This window comes from Saccoglossus kowalevskii, chromosome 11 (genome assembly GCF_978046115.1).
Source record: "Saccoglossus kowalevskii chromosome 11, keSacKowa6.1, whole genome shotgun sequence".
Lineage (NCBI taxonomy): Eukaryota > Metazoa > Hemichordata > Enteropneusta > Harrimaniidae > Saccoglossus > Saccoglossus kowalevskii.
Genome location: NC_140651.1, coordinates 15,341,665 through 15,361,398, shown reverse-complemented (window position 1 = coordinate 15,361,398; position 19,734 = coordinate 15,341,665). Strand labels below are relative to the sequence as shown.

Genomic DNA, 19,734 nt, shown 5'->3' with positions numbered 1-19,734 from the left:
TCGCTAAAATAGTATGTCGCTTTTTCAACATGTTTTACAGTAGTAGGAATTCTACCAAGTTGAATAAATGAAACATGGCAAAAACAATGTAGCTCATGCTTCTATAGAAGTATAAAGTAGGAATTTAGACCAAACTTACCCTTTGTCAATGAGAGGTGAAAGGTCAATTACACCATTTGACACAGGATCCGTGACTTTCTCATCATGCATTTGTACAAATTCTCTGCGAAAACATTAGACAGAGACAAATGATTAACTTGTGAATGAAATCAGACCAATAGTGAGTTAAAGTAAAATATAGTTTACACCTAATATAATTTATTCATAGAAATAATCCCAATAAATATGAACAAAAGAAACAGGTAATTGATTGATTTACAGTTCAATCAATCAATTATGTTAATTTAACTTCAAATAATAAAATAACACGCTATATACAAGCAAAAAAAACAAAAACCTTATTTATTTATTTGACGAGTCAACAGGCTATAAAGCCCAGTAACAGATTCCTGTATTTGCTCGTGCAGCAAATGACAGGTGAGTCTATGTTTAAAACAAGACATATTTCATTGATTTTGCAGACAATGCATGCAATTTTCAGCGTCAGTTTCCTTCCACATTAGAGATGCATTCCTAACGAATGTTACAGAATGTAAATTTATAATAATAGTATTTACAACAGGAGTTAAAATTGAAAAAAAAAATTTAAAGAAAGTATTATCTAATATCAATGACTATAAAACAATTAGGAACTCAAATCAATGACGTGCTATGTTGTAATTATGATAGCCAAAACAAATATGAAGTGGTGCTTTACATGGACAAACAATGAAACATACGAACACTCCTTACTTTTCTATGCTGCACGCGACACGTGACTGCCACTCAAAATAAAAGTTACAAGATTCGGAATCAGCTGATCTGTGGGGAAAAAAAAATTTAATAGAATTTTACAAGTCATGTTTATCAATCGAAGTCACGCCCACCCTGAATAAACCGGCTCCCTCTGAAAACCGACCATAGATCCCAGGTCCAGTCATGGTCAGTTTTGACAGGTTTTACTATACTTCAATTCTAAACTAATCTTGCCTTTTGAATTCCCTCACAATAGACATACCTGATAACAGGTCCTTTCCCTACTGTAGTAGAACACTGGAGTTCTATGTTTGTTATCTCAACAATCCCCTCACAATAGACATACCTGATAACAGGTCCTTTCCCTACTGTAGTAGAACACTGGAATTCTATGTTTGTTATCTCAACAATCCCTTCACAATAGACATACCTGATAACAGGTCCTTTCCCTACTGTAGTAGAACACTGGAATTCTATGTTTGTTATTTCAACAATCCCCTCACAATAGACATACCTGATAACAGGTCCTTTCCCTACTGTAGTAGAACACTGGAGTTCTATGTTTGTTATCTCAACAATCCCCTCACAATAGACATACCTGATAACAGGTCCTTTCCCTACTGTAGTAGAACACTGGAATTCTATGTTTGTTATCTCAACAATCCCTTCACAATAGACATACCTGATAACAGGTCCTTTCCCTACTGTAGTAGAACACTGGAATTCTATGTTTGTTATCTCAACAATCCCCTCACAATAGACATACCTGATAACAGGTCCTTTCCCTACTGTAGTAGAACACTGGAATTCTATGTTTGTTATCTCAACAATCCCTTCACAATAGACATACCTGATAACAGGTCCTTTCCCTACTGTAGTAGAACACTGGAATTCTATGTTTGTTATTTCAACAATCCCCTCACAATAGACATACCTGATAACAGGTCCTTTCCCTACTGTAGTAGAACACTGGAATTCTATGTTTGTTATCTCAACAATCCCCTCACAATAGACATACCTGATAACAGGTCCTTTCCCTACTGTAGTAGAACACTGGAATTCTATGTTTGTTATCTCAACAATCCCCTCACAATAGACATACCTGATAACAGGTCCTTTCCCTACTGTAGTAGAACACTGGAGTTCTATGTTTGTTATCTCAACAATCCCCTCACAATAGACATACCTGATAACAGGTCCTTTCCTTACTGTAGTAGAACACTGGAATTCTATGTTTGTTATCTCAACAATCCCCTCACAATAGACATACCTGATAACAGGTCCTTTCCCTACTGTAGTAGAACACTGGAATTCTATGGTTGTTGATGCACCTCTGTCTTTCCTTTCATATTCACTACAGATACCAGATCCATCAAAGTACTCCACCAGTAACTTGGTATCATCTTTCTCATCTAAAAACATTACAGTATAAAACGAGGTGTCAGGTGACATCATGCATGACCTTTAAAGGTCACACACCCTGGTACTTTTTGTGGGGATACACACACTGTCAAAGACCATTTCTCAATTATTTTGACATGCAAATTCATTAATAAGTACATGTAACATGGCAATATAATTGAGATATCATATTTGAAATTAATGCTGTTTTGCTGTTACAGAATAATATCCTCAGAAAAATGTCAGAATTAACAGGTCAATATGACAAATTAACAGGGCAATATGACAAATTAACATAGCAATATGACAAATTAACAGGGCAATATGACAAATTAACAGGTCAATATAGCAAATTAACAGGTCAATATAACAAATTAACAGGGCAATATGACAAATTAACAGGGCAATATGACAAATTAACAGGGCAATATGACAAATTAACAGGTCAATATGACAAATTAACACAGCAATATGACAAATTAACAGGGCAATATAGCAAATTAACAGGTCAATATGACAAATTAACAGGTCAATATGACAAATTAACAGGGTAATAAGACAAATTAACATAGCAATATGACAAATTAACAGGGCAATATGACAAATTAACATAGCAATATGACAAATTAACAGGGCAATATGACAAATTAACATAGCAATATGACAAATTAACATAGCAATATGACAAATTAACAGGTCAATATGACTAATTAACATAGCAATATGACAAATTAACAGGTCAATATGACTAATTAACATAGCAATATGACAAATTAACAGGTCAATATAGCAAGTTAACAGGTCAATATGACAAATTAACAGGGCAATATAGCAAATTCACAGGGCAATATGACAAATTAACAGGACAATGTGACAAATTAACAGGACAATGTGACAATCTGCACATAACAGGAAAATTTATCAAATCTCACTGTTGTTATGCATACTGTGACGTGATTAATTGAAACTCAGTCACATGACATGAATTGAAAAAAAAAAGTAAATAAAATTATAGTTTTCAGCTTAGGATTTCATCTCTCGATCTTCCACTTGCACTGCACTATGAGATTTCCCAATAGACACTATATACACAAATTCTAAGCTGAGCGACATGCGAATGCAGATAGTAGGTGGGGTACGCTCAGGAGAAAAATATATCACAGTCACATCAATAGTTTTGACAGTCTTATCTGCACTTGTTGAAATATCTTTCGTTTATAAGATATTTTTATACTCGATAAATCAATACTTTTTCCTGTTAAAAGCAGATGAAAGTAACACTTATTGTGTATTTCGCAATTTTTTTTCAGCAAACAATATATGTACATAACCACATGCTATTGTGCAATGTGTAACATATAATACATGAAATAAAATAATGCATACCGGTACTTTAAACATAAGTGTTGTTAATTTGTGTGGGAGAGTGAGTCGGAGAGATGTATGGTGGGTGTGAACATGAACATGAACATTCAGGCAATATCATGATTTGTTGTTTGCCCTTTGGGTTGTTGGTTATTACCATATTATTGATGATGCCCTCGACTTTGGCTCTGAAATCTTCAACATTATGGTCATAACGACCATCCCTTGGGCAGGCAACAAATCAGAGGGATTTTTTTAAATAAGGAAACAGGGAGCATTACCCAGGGGAGCAGATTCTCTGGCAACCATAAAATTCAGGGATCACATGTGGCCGCAAGAAAGCCATAGAATGCTCCATTTTAACTTAGAATTATCAAAAACTCCACACCCTGGTAGGGAGAACCCTATCTCCCTCACTTAGTGGCGCCGCTGAATTGCAGTTGTTTTGCAGAAAAAACCCTGAAATAATATTATTGCCCTCACAAATATATGTTATTATATAAAATAACTAACATGGCAATATCATACCTTCTACTTTCATATGCTGTGTCTTTGCCAATCCTAATGACTCATAACTACCATCTGATTTCCTAACACAAATGGCAGATCCTTCTGGACATTTGGCCTCCGATACTGGCTGGCAAAGATTGATAAAATACCTGATGCAAAAAAAAAAGATAATTAGGCATCCACGAATAAAAAAAAATTTTTTTAAAAGTTGTAGATACAAATATTTATGGAGTGAAAAAAGGGACATCCAATTTTAACATACATATTAGTAGTTCAACTACTATAGTACCTGAAAAGTTTTAAAATTGACAAATAAATTCATCCTGTCATTTTATATTGTCCTTATATTGCAGGCTTGCAATATATTTATTATTCTCCATAAATTTATTTGGCTGTACTCATAAAATAATTTTTAAATATTAAACATTTTAATGAAATCTACATTGCTGAAATCAACATTTGTTTACAAAACATTGACATCAAATAGAGACTATTTTGTTTACGTGGACAAAAACCTACAACTTGTGTTAAACCACTGGGATACGTTGTCATGGTAATGATATAATGATAAAAATTATCATATCAAAAGCCATATCTATAATTTTTCTATGTTTGTTTTGGGGAGCATTGGACACATTTTTTTTTTTATGTAAATTTGTTTTCACAAATAAACAGTGGTGCTGAAATTGTTTTGACCAAAGATGACGCTGAACCGATACCCACCATGTGACTATCTCCGTAGCAATCATAATTTACAGCAGATGTATCAGTCAAATCGTTTATCAATAGTAACTATAGCAACATACAAAACTTACACATTATCTTTGTCTTTGACCTCCCAGTGCCCAGTAGCTCTGGATAACACCTGTAAATCATATATTTTACCATTGTACGCTGTAACGCACGGTTCACTAGATGGTGGGCACGCTAAACTTGTCTTCCATTTAAATACATACTCACAAATTCCTCCCAACTGTAAATAATATAAATGTAAAATATATAGATTGATCTGATTGTCTTAGTTACCATAGTTACCATGCATCCCACCAAAAACAAATGTTCACATAACAACCAAAAACAAGCAGCCTGTCGGCTGAGATCATTAGAAATGAACAAATCTAACAGAGGTCTATCTGAGGTCCCTATATGTATAGTATCAAAGCAATCAGACTTGGTTTTTAACAAGAAGTGGAAAATATCACTTTTTACCAAAAATTACAAAAATATTCACCAAAATTAAAGATATCACATTGCCAGAAATAGACAATAGAATCTGGTCAAGTAGAGATTTCCTGTCTATCCCATTGCAGTGACTATAATTACATGCAAAATTATTCAAGACAACAGATGATGTCATAGACTTTTAAGGTCTATTGTTTAGCCTAATTGAGAGTATATTGTTATGTTAAGTAGTTCACAGCTTGGGGTTGGAAACAATAGTAAGTGAGGTAATCTATTGTTTCCTTTGTTCTGTGTCCACTTGTATTTGTCAGCTGATCATATGAAGCCATGTAATAAATGGTTGTGGTTACCAGAGAACGAGATACCCTGAGGTACACTCTTAAGATGGCATTGAAGACAGCCACCCGTTATATACTTAAGGATGCGGTAGAGTTATTTTCGTGAATTTTGCTTTTTTTGTTATTACTTTTGTAAAGTTATTGGGCTCATAATTTTATCAAAATTAAAACTGAAACACATCTAGAATACCCTTTTTTTTTAAAAAAAAATAAGAAAAACTACTTGTATAACGGGATACTGTACAATTTGTTTTTGAGATAAAAGTCTGGACGCAAACAATAACATTGACTTATTGCGTAATTTGCATAATCCCTTCACTACAGAAACAGTGCACACTGAAGACGACGCGGTCATATCAACTCCGGCTCCTGATTATTGATCAATCACAAAAAAGAGGCCCCTAGGAAAAACTCAAAACGCAGTTCAGAGGAAGCGAAACTTTACCTATAACAGAACTGCATTGCCGACAGTACAATGGGGTTCACACTTTGAGTATTCAAACCAAGAGGGTAAAATTTCGTCAGCAAACATGATCAATTTCCATCTTCCAAAAAGTCGGGCAGACAAGTTATGCAGGGCCGCCGTGTACTGTAACAACTTCGCTTCTTTTTGGAGGACGAATACGGACCCAAAACTTTATAGTTTTGGATTTTATTACTGCATGGCTACTAAGTGACTCCATGTTATGTGTTTTGTTGTAAAAATCAGTCCATCTGATGCTTTAAATGTCCAAAATTAGCGCAGCGCAACGTGACAAATGTTTTGTTTTTTGGCGTTTCCAGGCAGAAGAAATCTGACGCCATGGAGGTCATTCAAGTGAGTTGTGCGTCGTCAGAAATTGACCTACTTTCATGAAATTCACACACATTGATAACGTATTGGCGCAGAATAAAACCCTTGAAGCATTTTTTGAGAACTTCTCGCAATAAAAAATAAAAGGCTTTTAAATTCCTTGTCTATGGGTTAAATAACAGGAAAAATGTAAATTGGTGTCATTGTAAACAAATATGCAATCTATGTTCTAACACTCTCGAGGCATTAACGGGGCTGATGCTGTCTTGATTTTTCAGCTTTCTTTTTTTACAGAACCCCTACGGTTTTCATACAAAACTAATTTTTATTCAAAATAACACCTCTATGTTTACTTAGTAATCACGTGACTAATTCGTGGTACATGTCACAGATCATTTTTTTCAAAAAGCCAGGAACAAGGGCTTCAAGAAAATATATAATTTGCTACGCTTCAAAACACTTTTCCTCATGAAAACAGTTTTTACTTTTTAGAGCATGATAACTCTACCGCATCCTTAATACAAAAATATGTGGACAGACTAATCTTGTAAATATCATTGTGGCAGTCAACGGCGATTGGTATGCAAATTACGTTTGTCTGACGCATTACAAAACAAAAGTCTAGACTGTCGTAGAATAATACACAACTCGCGGACAGACAGTGTGATGAAACCTCTTTTTTACAAAGAGGAAAAACGGCCGATACAATATATTGATCTTGTGGTCTGACCTTCAGCATCAAAAGCAGTATGGCGATAGTGCTTCGCGTTCGAAAAGTGGGATAATTTTTAACATGGAATAACGGACATAAACTAAATCTTGATTCAGGTTACTTCCTGTTGTTAATTGGATTAAAACAGTTATATTTGATAACAACTGGATCGTACATCTGTGTAAAAAATGCATGAATTTTAGCTCTAATTTGGGCAGCGAATACTGCGTCTACAACTGCGTTGGCTGCGTCGCCGTGTTCATTGAACCAGAGAGTATCCAGAACGAAGCGAACAAACTTGAACAGTCACCTGCGTTACTGCATTTACCTATTTTTAAAAATAGAGTTTGGCACACAATTACATATCGTCCATTGGTAATACACTGGGCCAGTGTAGGATATATCATCAAGTTTTACGGCAAGTTGGGCATTTAATGGTGGAATTTTGATGGAAACATCTATAACATATCGAAAGCTTGGAACGTCACCTGTCTATTACGAAGCACACAAGTGAAAAAATGAAAAATATAAACTCAAAATTAAATTTTGTTTTAATAGATGTTTATGCAATGCATTCTCTATGGCACATCCTGTGATGTTTATTTGACTGGGGAACACTGGCCAGGGCGGAAGTCGGCCATCTTGTCCACTCATTTCTGGCAATGTCATGAAATGAACAAATCTAAAAGAGGACTGCCCAATGTACATATAAACCAAGTATCAAAGCAATAAGAATTGTAGTTTTCAAGAAGAAGTTGAAAATGTAAAAAGTTGACACGGACAACAACGGACAATCACTCATATGATTACCTCCGATCGACAAAGTCGACAGCAGAGCTAAAAAGGTGACACAAAACATCAACTTTGGGGTTATTCTACTCAGTAGAAATTATATTTTTAGGAGTAAAAGTCAAAAATGGAACTTTTTGTAACCATTTCCATAGAAACTCTTGTTAGAGCTTTATTATATATAAAATCTAAAATATAAATGTAGGGATGATGTCACACTGTGAGATACAAATGTACGGAATGTTTAATGGGAGAATTCAAGCAATGAACGACTGGACTTACCAAGAAGAGCTCTGGTTTCCCATGTCCTATTGTCTCATCGCATTCAAATATGATTGTAGTTGTTTGCAGCACGTCTTCTTCACTAACCACTTAAAACGAAGTAAACACATAGTTTACGGAAGAAATGCAGTGGTCCTATAATTAATACTTAGCCCAGACTAAACAATAAGTATAAAGCAGTGCCTGAATACATACAGCAAAAATTAAATTTTAGCAGATGCTTGTGACCTATATGTGTGAAAGGTTAGCGAGCATATGAAATAATGCTAAAATCAAATATTTAACCTTCACCACCAGACTTTCTCGCCCAAATTTGTCTGCACCTTTTTTTAATATTCTTCAATATTTCCAAATGAAACCTAATTTTCGAGCCAACAGACAAAATGTGAGTAATTTTTAGTTTTTGCTCAAAAAATTTGGCTATTTTGTCCACATCTACTGAAGGAAAATGCAGACTATAAACAAGACTAATTTGTGAATTTGTGATGAAGGGAAAACTGGTGTTAAAAAGATTAACAGATGCACTTTCATAGAAAATGCTATCATTTATTTTGACCGTTTCTGTAATTTTCACCAAATTAAGTAAATTTTATATACTGCATTTAGTTCAATGGATTGGTGGTTTGTAGAAATTTCATTAATATTTTGGATAAAAAGGAGTGAATAGAGAAGCAAAATATTTGGTGGAAGGTGACGATTGTCGATGAAGGTGGTTAACAGTGTAGAAATTTGGATATTATGCTTCCAGAATTGAGCTCAATAGCAGTATGTTACAGCATCAACGCAATAAAGACGATTTATCCCTTCCCTAATTTTATGGGCTCAGTTTAAATTGTTAATAAACATGTTTTATGCAAATATTACGAAAACATGTACAACCGAAACCAATTCAGGTCAGTATACTACAGTAGAATACTTTATTTTCGCTTGGAATTTATTTTCGCTATTTTCACTGAATAGATGATTCCGTGAAAATAAAATCCAGCGAATATACTTTTTTTCCTATATTTCATATTAACTCATCAAAAATCAGGGAAATTAAATTCCATACAAAACGCCCAAAAAGCCTTTGCAGCGAAAATTAATTCCAGCGAAAATAAAGTATTCCACAGTATTAAGAATTCCTTTTTATACTTTTACACACATTAGACAACCAGTACAATTAACAATAAACCATACTTGCTCTATTTAGAAGCACAAAATTTAAGTTTATATAAACCAAAAATGGCATTTGTAATACAATGTATCATTAATATAATTAATTTACTTATTTTAACCATAGAAATACATTAGTAATTTACATAAGCGAATGTGTTAACAATAAGGAAAATAACATATAACCGCCAGCCATATGTCAATTTTATAGCTTTTCTAAATACATGCTACTATTAACAGAACAGTTTCAAATTATATCGCCATCGATCATTTTCCATGTGAAAATGGGGTGTTGATTTTTAGCTCACACAATTCGTTCACTGGTTTCCTCGCTTCCTGGTGAGTATCAATGTTTACACAGCAAAATCAACCCCCCTAACGCAGATGTAATTAGAACATTAGAACCGAGCGTGTAACGACAGAACTCAATTTGAATTTGATGCTTACCACCAGGACAACCATCTCCTTTAGAATACATTAACTTGAGCTCTGAGTCGTACATGAATTCTTGATGGCTAGCACTTCCCAGTGATACCCCATAATTGTTAGTTCCATGGTGTTTGCAGACTCCGGCATTCTCACAACTTCCCTTGGCACCAGGAACAGGAGCACATATGTTTATATCATATTCCACACCATCATCATCAAGAACCTAAATCACACAGTTAATAAAAGCTATTTAACCAAGAATGAAATGATATTATAGCAGACCCTGCAAGCTAATTTGTTCAGACAAAAGACAATAAAATTTTACTCCTAAAACATGTATATTGCCAACAAAACGACTAGACTAGACTAGACTAGACTAGACTAGACTAGACTAGACTAGACTAGACTAGACTAGACTAGACTAGACTAGACTAGACTAGACTAGACTAGACTAGACTAGACTAGACTACACTACACTAGACTACACTACACTAGACTACACTACACTAGACTACACTACACTAGACTACACTACACTACCGCATTACACCGCCCGCACTGCACTACACTACCGCACTGCATCACCGCCCGAACCACACCACACAACACACACAGCACTACACTGCACCACATCACACTGCTCTGCATCACACCACACTGCACCGCATCACATCACACTGCACTGCATCACACCACACTGCACTGCATCACACCACGCATCACGTCACGCCACACTACGCCGCGCCGTGCACTACACTACACTACACTACACTACACTACACTACACTACACTACACTACACTACACTACACTACACTACACTACACATTCAATTCTTACCTTGTAGACATTGCTTTGATCACTGACAACCAATGGGCTTAAATCAAAGGTGTAATCTAAAGCAGAATCATAATATGTACATGCTGATGTTGCCGGGGCTGGTTTCGATTTCGGACAGACAACATCGGTGTCCCACTCCACTAGGTACGTACAATTTGCATATCCAAAAACCGAAGGAGCCGTCTGCAGATAGGAACGTGGAAGAAATACAATAAATCATCTTGAATTTTCAAGGTATAACATGGCGGATATCGTATCACATTATTATGAACATTTAGATGCATTCAAAATCATAGAAAATTGATATATTGTAATTTACCCCAAAACTTACAAATTCAGACCACCAAATATTTCATGTGAAATTCAGAGAGCAGCTTTAAAACATGAATACCATTAACAAACATTGCTAATGTTGTCATACGAAAACAAATTCATTGCAGTAATCAGCTCCATTAATTATTCAAAAAAAATATGGTTTTGAAATTAGGTAATATTTCATCACAATTATCAATGTTATCATTTCTTGATGTTGGAAAAGTAAAAATTATTATAATTTTACTGTAAATCCTAAAGCTGTACAAATCAACAAATGAATGTCTTTCTTGACAGGTTGTTGAAAATAAAAAAGAAAGTTAACACAGACGACAACAAGAACAAGTGACAGACATGATCCATCAATAAGTACCGGTAGATCAGATGAATTACTGGTACACAACAACAATCAAGGAAAATATTGACAAAACTTGTCAAAAAGCATGACTAACCTCAGAAATTCCTGGTTTACAGTGAAATGTGATTAGCATAGACAACTGTTTCTTCTCGTCCTGAGGGCATTTACTTCCATGGACATATTTGATTGCCACTTCATCTTCCGCTGTGATGTAAGGCTCCTCGGCCGCCTTACCAAGACTCTGTGAATATAATGTACCATATAATGTTATACCTATGAACACCTTACTCAATTATCATCACTGTAAATGTCCCCTTTCACAAAATAAATCAAAACAATTTTTACCATATTTATTCAAGACCTGTCACCAGCTTGTCAAAAATTAACCAAAGCAATTTTATAAAATACTAGTATAACAATTAAAATGTACAACCAGTCAGTTGAGTCAAAACAAGACAGAATTTTATACATCAAACAAGCAGCGTGTCGGCTGAGATTAGCTCCACTGTTAGCAATGACCATTTCATCAGAAGATATCATCAGAAAATGAACAAATCCAAAAAAGGTCTTTCTGAGGTACCTACATGTATAACATCAAAGCAATCAGACATGCGGTTTTTAACAAGAAGTCGAAAATATCACTTTTTACCAAAAATGACAGTATTGAAGATATAACGAAATGAACAAATCTGAAAGAGGTCTGCCAAAGGTACATATACACCAAGTATCAAAGCAATAACAATTGTACCGGTAGTTTTCAAGAAGAAGTCGAATAAGTTAAAAGTTTAAACGGACAACAGACGGCGATAAAATCACTCATATGATAAGTTCCGCTCGATCAATGGTCAGCGAACAAGCTGCTTCCTGATTTGTGTAACTATTAGATGTTTGGGTTCGGGTAGCCAACCAGGTGCTATATACTAAGTAGCATTACATTGACTCCAAACTATTGCACTAAATTTTGCCATGAAAGGATTAAAATAACTGCTTTCACCTCTGAGGGTCTGTTCAAAGATAACAAGATTTTTTTTCTACTTTACTAATGGTGATTATAAAGTCAATTAAACAATTAGTTAGCAGATTTCATCTGTCAAAAACACTAATCATTTGCTAAAACTTGTACATAGCTTGAAATTTACACTTAATTTTTCTTCATATTATATCAGTAGAAATCTGATACATATTTTTTTTTTATTTTTTTATTTTTTTTTCAAACTAGTTTGTTATTTTTTTTTTCACATAACCTTCATGTCACAATCACCAAAACTTTGAAAAACTAACAATAAATAATTAATCAAAAGTAACTAAAATTAAATATACAAAAAATGGGGGAAAAATTTACACAGATTAACTGTTGAATCCTCCTTAACTTATTAATTTTTATGCTTCCACAGTAGACATTTGCATACTCATAAAATCAATCCAATCAGAAAACACCTTTCATATTGATATTCAATGAAACAACACTCACTATTGGTGCTTCTCCTTCTCTCACTCTGCAAGCAGACGAACCTGGAGGGCATTTTGCACCAGCGATAGGGTTCAAAGGTCGACATAAGTTAATATAGTATGTGTCACTAGATTTGAGATCACTGGCCGGGACATCACCCAAGCTCGAAACTGCGAGGTATCCTCCATTTTCGGTTATCAGAGGTGTAAGATCAATGAATAAGTCCTCGATTCCATACTTGACAACACTGCATTGAATCTGTATAAAGGAAAATTATCATAGATTTATTAAATTTTATTAAACATATTCCTCGTGAGTTAACAAGTTTAAGAATTATATACAGTTTGAACATAAACAGTCAAAGTCTGAGATGTGACTCCAGAACAACATTCATTGAAACAAAATAGCTACCAGTTAATAAGTTTATTCCAATCTGAAAAAACAAAATGAGGTGCATTAAAGTCCCAATAATGTCCAATGTATCTACCAAGTTTGAACAAAATCTGTCCATGTACAAACAAGATCCAGTTCTGGAATTGATTTTGATGAATTGCTAACATTAGAATGGCCGTCATTCAGCCATCTTTAAATCAGACTACTAAACAAATGAATATTCATAAGTGTGATAGGTTGTATGATGCATGTACTACAATAAATCCAATTATGGTATACATTACTGTTTATTTCAAATGAACTGTGTAAAATGTATAGAATGTTTACGTAGGGTAGAAGATTTTGTTTTTCTTTTATTTGCTTTGGGTTTTTAGCTATGGGATTATTGTTTATAGTTGTTTTGTCGTAGTTAGAAAGAACTAAGATGTAATCACCTAGTCTAGAGCATTGCAAATGTCCTGTGCAATTTCTGTTCATTTGCAAAATTTAAAGAGCTAGATATGAATGTCACAGTCCCCAACATTTAATTATAAAATACTCATGTTAAAATAATACATGGAACATCTGCAAACAGTTGAATTAATATGTACTCTATGTGGGTACAACTCATCATAGAGTGATTTCCCTTAATCTAGTATTGTACTGATAACTTCCATTGACCCGAATCCAAAATCTCAGAGTACACAAATGCAAACCAACTACATGTATGTCTCATTACATGTTTGCATGCTCAAGAAACTGCATTCATAAATCTGAGTAAACCTTGGTGTACCTTTAATAACAACTTGACAATCTTTGTTAATTCAGGTCTTTGTATATTACCAGGACCTGGGTTTGTTTCAGTATCACCACTATAATTCCCTTCAAAATGTAGCCTGACACCCCTCTACAGTTTCCACAGAGTTTGGTAATGGTACGACCCTTCTGTCACTGATTCAGATCAAGGTCATGAACAGGTCATGACATCACTGATCAAAGAAAGCTTAGAAAGAACTCCCATGTGCTGAGAGTATTGGAGACACATTAAATATAATTCGAAATTACTTAGCTAAAAACTAATTATGCAAATCAGAAAATTAATATGACCAGATTTGAGTGTAAAACTAATGAGGTCTGCGCAATGTAACAGAAAATCTATGTCTCCAAGTTTAATTGAAATGTGATTAGAACCAAAAAATTATGAATTATTATGCTTATTAGGGAATTAATATGAACAGATTTTTACCCCAAACTAATTAGGTTTGTACATTGTCCTAGAGCATCTTTGTACTAAGTTTCATTGAAATGGAATAATTAGCACCGCGAAAACTCCAAAATTTCGACCCCTCTAAAAATTTGACCGCCTATTTATTTGCCGGGTTTCGGTGTTTTATTTACCTCCAAATTTTCGACTCCACTAAAAATTGCCGACTCATTCTTATTCGAAAATTGCGACCAGTTTTAGTTTTCCCCCAAACGAAAAAAAAACCGATGTGAGCGTTCAAACGGGACCTTCCTCAAAGGCATGAATCCGGGTTTCTGATTGACTGAGAGATTTTTATTTTATTGGTAACGAAAATATATTCTAAATAAACGAAGTTTCAAATAAAAACGAACACAAAAATCTCGGCATGCTGCGTTTCTGAATTGTTGATTATTACTGTACTCAGTAGTGATTATAATAATGTACACAAAATAAATTTGTTGAATGGTTATGAAATACAAATAAAAGTCAACTTAGTTTCATCGTAAGCGAATGATTCCGGTCTCGTATAAACGTTTGATGCTGTAGGATATCCGCCATGTTCTCTTAGGTCAAATAGGTCAAATCGCTAATTAACCAATCAAAAAGCTGGATGATGCGAAAACGGCATGATTTTTTTTAAATAAAAAAATTAGTTGTTTTTAAAAAATAAACTGGTCATCTGAAGAATAATTTAACATTGTTCACAGTGATAACAGCTCATTCTCGAAAGGAAGCTTACCCGCTCACGCTAGTCACGATAAAAATCATACACGTGTACTCTTGAATAGACAGACGTCAATGACTACGGTAAAACTTAGACTCTATTTTAGCCGGCAGGATTGATTGAAATGTCCGAAAAATGACGCCAAAATACACCTTAAAAGTCCCATTTTATTTTCTTAAATCCCATTATATTTTTTAATCCAAGGGCGAATTTACGGCAGAATTTGGTCCCTCAAATCACCGGTACGGTGCTCAAATAAGGGACACGTGAGCTTTGATTCTAACCGGATACATTGCACTGGGTCGGGGAGATCGTTTGCTAAACTTCCATGTATCTTTTGTCCAATGGGTACCTGTACTTCGAACATTCGCAAGTTTTCCTAGGTAGTGCGAGACAGCTTTGTCTTTTGACCTATTAGTTTTGTGCTGACCTCTTCTCCGCGTCTTGATGTTTTGTTTTGCTTGTCATAATACTCACTGATTGATGACTTTGTTTAGATTTTGAGTTACAACTCGGCCACGACCTTTGCTTTTACCGTGAAACATGAGGAAGTTTACGTCAATTGACGGACATTGCATTTTTTAAAAACTAATGAAGCACACTGTCTATCATCCCCATTTTTTTTTGCTGATTTCTATTCTGAAAAATTCGACCGTCCGAAAATGCACCTTAATTTTGACTCTAAAAACACGTCACATTTCTAACACAAATTATTTAAAACCAGTCGAAATTTTGGAGTTTTTACGGTACTTTAGATATCAGTGTGAAAGATTAAAATTGGTTAATTATGCAAATTAGGTAATTAATATGTACAGATTTTAACCCACAATTATTCAGGTCTGTCTATTGTCCTACAGCATCCATGTACATTCATTGATATGTGATGTATAGTACCTGAGATATCAGTGTGAAAGTTGGTTAATTATGCAAATTAGGTGATTAATATGCACAATTATTTACCCTAAAACTAATCAGGTCTCTGCATAGTCCTAAAGGATCTATGTACCAAGTTTCATTGAAATGCGATGATTAGTACTTGAGATACTCGTGGAAAAGCTGAAAATTAACTAATTATGCAAATTAGGTGATTAATATGCACAAATATTTATCGAAAACAATTAATCTCTGCATAGTCCTTGAGTATGTAAGTACCAAGTTTCATTGAAATGTAATGCTAACTACTTATATCAAATGCTGAAAATTAATTAATTATGCAAATTAGGTAATTAATATGTACTGATATTACCATAAAAACTATCAGGTCTGTGCAGTGTCGTATGACATCTATGTACCAAGTTTCATTGAAATGTGATGATTAGTACTTGAGATATCAGTGGAAAAACCGAAAATTGACTAATCATTATGCAAATTAGGTAATTAGTATCCACGGATTATTACCAAAAACTAATCAAAACCTAGCATTAGTTCAGAGCATCTATGTACCAAGTTTCATCAAAATCCAATGAGTGGTTGTTTAGATATCAGTGGAACAGTCATGGAACCACTAAAAAATGGCTAATTATCATGCAAATTAGGTAATTAATATGCACGGATTTTTACCAAAAATTAATCAAATCTGCGCATATGTTCAGAGCATCTATGTACCAAGTTTCATCAAAATCCAATGAGTGGTTCTTTAGATATCAGTGGAACAGTCATAGAACAGCTAAAAATTAGCTAATTATCATGCAAATTAGGTAATTAACGAGCATGGATTTTTACCAAAACCTAATCAAATCTGCGCATTGGCCCAGAGCATCTATGCACCAAGTTTCATCAAAAACCGATGTATGGTTCTTGAGATAGCAGTGGAACAGTCGGACACACATACACACATACACACACACATACACACATACACACATACACACATACACACATACAGACACACTAACTGCAAAGACTCCCATTTTGTGCTTCGCACATGGGAGTCAAAAACCCTAGCATTACAATATAAGCTAATTATCTATTCTGAACATGCTCAGTTGTTCTCTCAGTGGTGTTGGGAAGAGGTAATTTTGGATGAAAATCATGAAAAAGACCCACTTAGAATTTTCAGATCTGGAAAAAAAATTATGTGCATATTCGGCAGAGACTTATTCATCAATCTGCCAAGTTTCATTGATATCTGCTGCAGAATTTCTGGGAAAATGCTAGAGACGTCACAGTATGAAATTGGAAATACATTGTAATACTAATTAAAAAATGGTGTTTTCAATAGTCTGAATACATGTAGTCAAAAAAGCACAGAAATTGGCAAACAGGTGATTCGTACATTGGTATGGCATATACACTACCATATTTGCTTATATCTTAGCTTTCAGATGATGTATAGTTTGTTATAGTAGCATAGTTCCTAATATTTTGAAACATTGTGTCTAATTAAATCACAGACCAATTGTCAACTTGTTTTTCCATTGCTTCTATATTAAAGACTATATAACTGACTCTACTTACATAATTCTCACAAACCAATGGTGTATGCCATGAGAAATAGTACGTACACTCGTCGGTATCATCTAGATAGACAGGGACGCCAAGATTCCCAATATCGCCATCTTGATTACATATGAAGCTGAAGATGCTATTGCGATGGTATTTGTTGTCGGGACATGGATCACCGTTGGAATAGTTTAGGGATATGATACCATCATTGTAGAATAATTTACGGTTGTATATACCTGCGTTGATAGCTTGACCACTATTTATTCCAACTTGTGACTGGCAAGAACCTATTGGTTGAACGAAGTAATAATTAGGAGTTACCATAAGTCCTATTCATGGTTGAACTACGAATGTACATCATTTACATCAAGTCACATGACAAAGATGGCACTAATTTGTCATAATGAGAAATACTTTAGCTGGAATTAGTTTTCACTCAAAAGGCATTTTGGTAGTTTTGTGTGATATTTATTTTTACTGAGTTGAATGTAAATTACAGTACAAGAAAGAAATTGAGGTATTTTTTACTGATCCATCCCTCCATTATGATTAAAATTGAAGTAAACAGTAAACAGGAAAACTAAAGGGACCCTCACTTCATGTTTGAGGCATTCTTGGCCCAAAGGCTTAAAGTGTGCACCAGTAATAAGGAGATTTACGGTTAACTTCCCACTCAGCACTAAACAAAACAAGCAGCCTATCGGCTGAGATAGCTCCGCGGTTAGCAATGCACATTTCAATTAAAGAACTGAAGACATCATTAGAAAATGAACAATATGAATAGTATCAAAGCAATCGGACTTACAGTTTTTAACAAGAAGTCGAAAATATCACTTTTTACCAAAAATTACAAAAATATTCACCAAAATAAATTAATTAGAGAATTGAAGATATCATCACAAAACAAACAAATCTGAGAGAGGTCCACATGTAGTACCTATATATGTAGTATCAAAGCAATTGGACTTGCAGTTTTTAACAAGAAGTCGAAAATATCACTTTTCACCAAAAAATGACAAAAATATTTACCAAAATTAGAGAATTAAAGATATCATTACAAAATGAACAAATCTGAGAGAGGTCCACATGTAGTACCTATATATGTAATATCAAAGCATTTGCACTTGCGGTTTTTAACAAGAAGTCGAAAATATCAGTTTTTACCAAAAATGACAAAAATATTCACCAAAATTAGAGAATTAAAGATATCATTACAAAATGAACAAATCTGAGAGAGGTCCACATGTAGTACCTATATATGTAATATCAAAGCAATTGCACTTGCGGTTTTTAACAAGAAGTCGAAAATATCAGTTTTTACCAAAAATGACAAAAATATTCACCAAAATTAAAGAATTAAAGATATCATTACAAAATTAACAAATCTGAGAGAGGTCCCCATGTAGTACCTAGAGATGTAATATCAAAGCAATTGCACTTGCGGTTTTTAACAAGAAGTCGAAAATATCAGTTTTTACCAAAAATGACAAAAATATTCACCAAAATTAGAGAATTAAAGATATCAACATGAAATGAACAAACCTAAGAGAGGTCTACCCAAGGTACATATACACCAAGTATCAAAGCATTTAGGCTTGTAGTTTTCAAGAAGAAGTCGAAAAAGTAAAACATTGACACGGACGACGGACGACGACGGACAATCACTCATATGATAAGCTCCGCTCAACAAAGTCGACAGCGGAGCTAAAAACAAGCGACCTGACAATCAAAATAGCCTCGCTGTCTTCATTATCATGGAACAAGAATCAGTAAAGTGGCATAAAAGCATTTGGACTTACGGTTTCGGACTAGTTGTCGAAAATAAATTTTTTTACCCAAAATGACAAAAATATTCACTAAAAATCCAAATTTGCATATTTTGACAAGAATTTAACAAATCTGACAAAGGACCACATCAAGTACCTTTGATACGAATATGAATGTAATTGGTCAAGTACTTTTGAAGAAAAAGTCGTTTAAAGGGGACGTGGATGCGGGGCGCCGGAAAGGCCCCATACCAACAGCTCCACTGGGTCATCTGCGATGACAACTGAACTAAAAAGATACTGTGTACAGTTGGGACAGATGTAAACCTTTCCTCCCTGTGAGCAAAATATTTTATTCATAACATTTTTCCAAAAAGATTCCAGATTACCACGCATTGAATGAAACTTGC

The 19,734-nt window shown here is 34.4% G+C and overlaps 1 protein-coding gene across 1 annotated transcript in view; it reads right to left on the bottom strand.

Annotated features, from left to right (window-relative positions):
* LOC100366918 (cation-independent mannose-6-phosphate receptor-like) overlaps nucleotides 1-19,734 on the bottom strand; it is a 69,944-nt gene that overhangs the window by 12,848 nt on the left and 37,362 nt on the right. The window contains exons 28-38 of the mRNA XM_085504912.1: nucleotides 17,571-17,845; nucleotides 12,793-13,029; nucleotides 11,416-11,562; nucleotides 10,652-10,834; nucleotides 9,830-10,034; nucleotides 8,228-8,316; nucleotides 4,947-5,104; nucleotides 4,150-4,280; nucleotides 2,126-2,267; nucleotides 853-921; nucleotides 140-223 (exon numbers count right to left, since the gene is read on the bottom strand). Coding sequence (XP_085361038.1) covers nucleotides 140-223; nucleotides 853-921; nucleotides 2,126-2,267; nucleotides 4,150-4,280; nucleotides 4,947-5,104; nucleotides 8,228-8,316; nucleotides 9,830-10,034; nucleotides 10,652-10,834; nucleotides 11,416-11,562; nucleotides 12,793-13,029; nucleotides 17,571-17,845 — 1,720 coding nt within the window. The remainder of the gene's footprint in view (nucleotides 1-139; nucleotides 224-852; nucleotides 922-2,125; nucleotides 2,268-4,149; nucleotides 4,281-4,946; nucleotides 5,105-8,227; nucleotides 8,317-9,829; nucleotides 10,035-10,651; nucleotides 10,835-11,415; nucleotides 11,563-12,792; nucleotides 13,030-17,570; nucleotides 17,846-19,734) is intronic.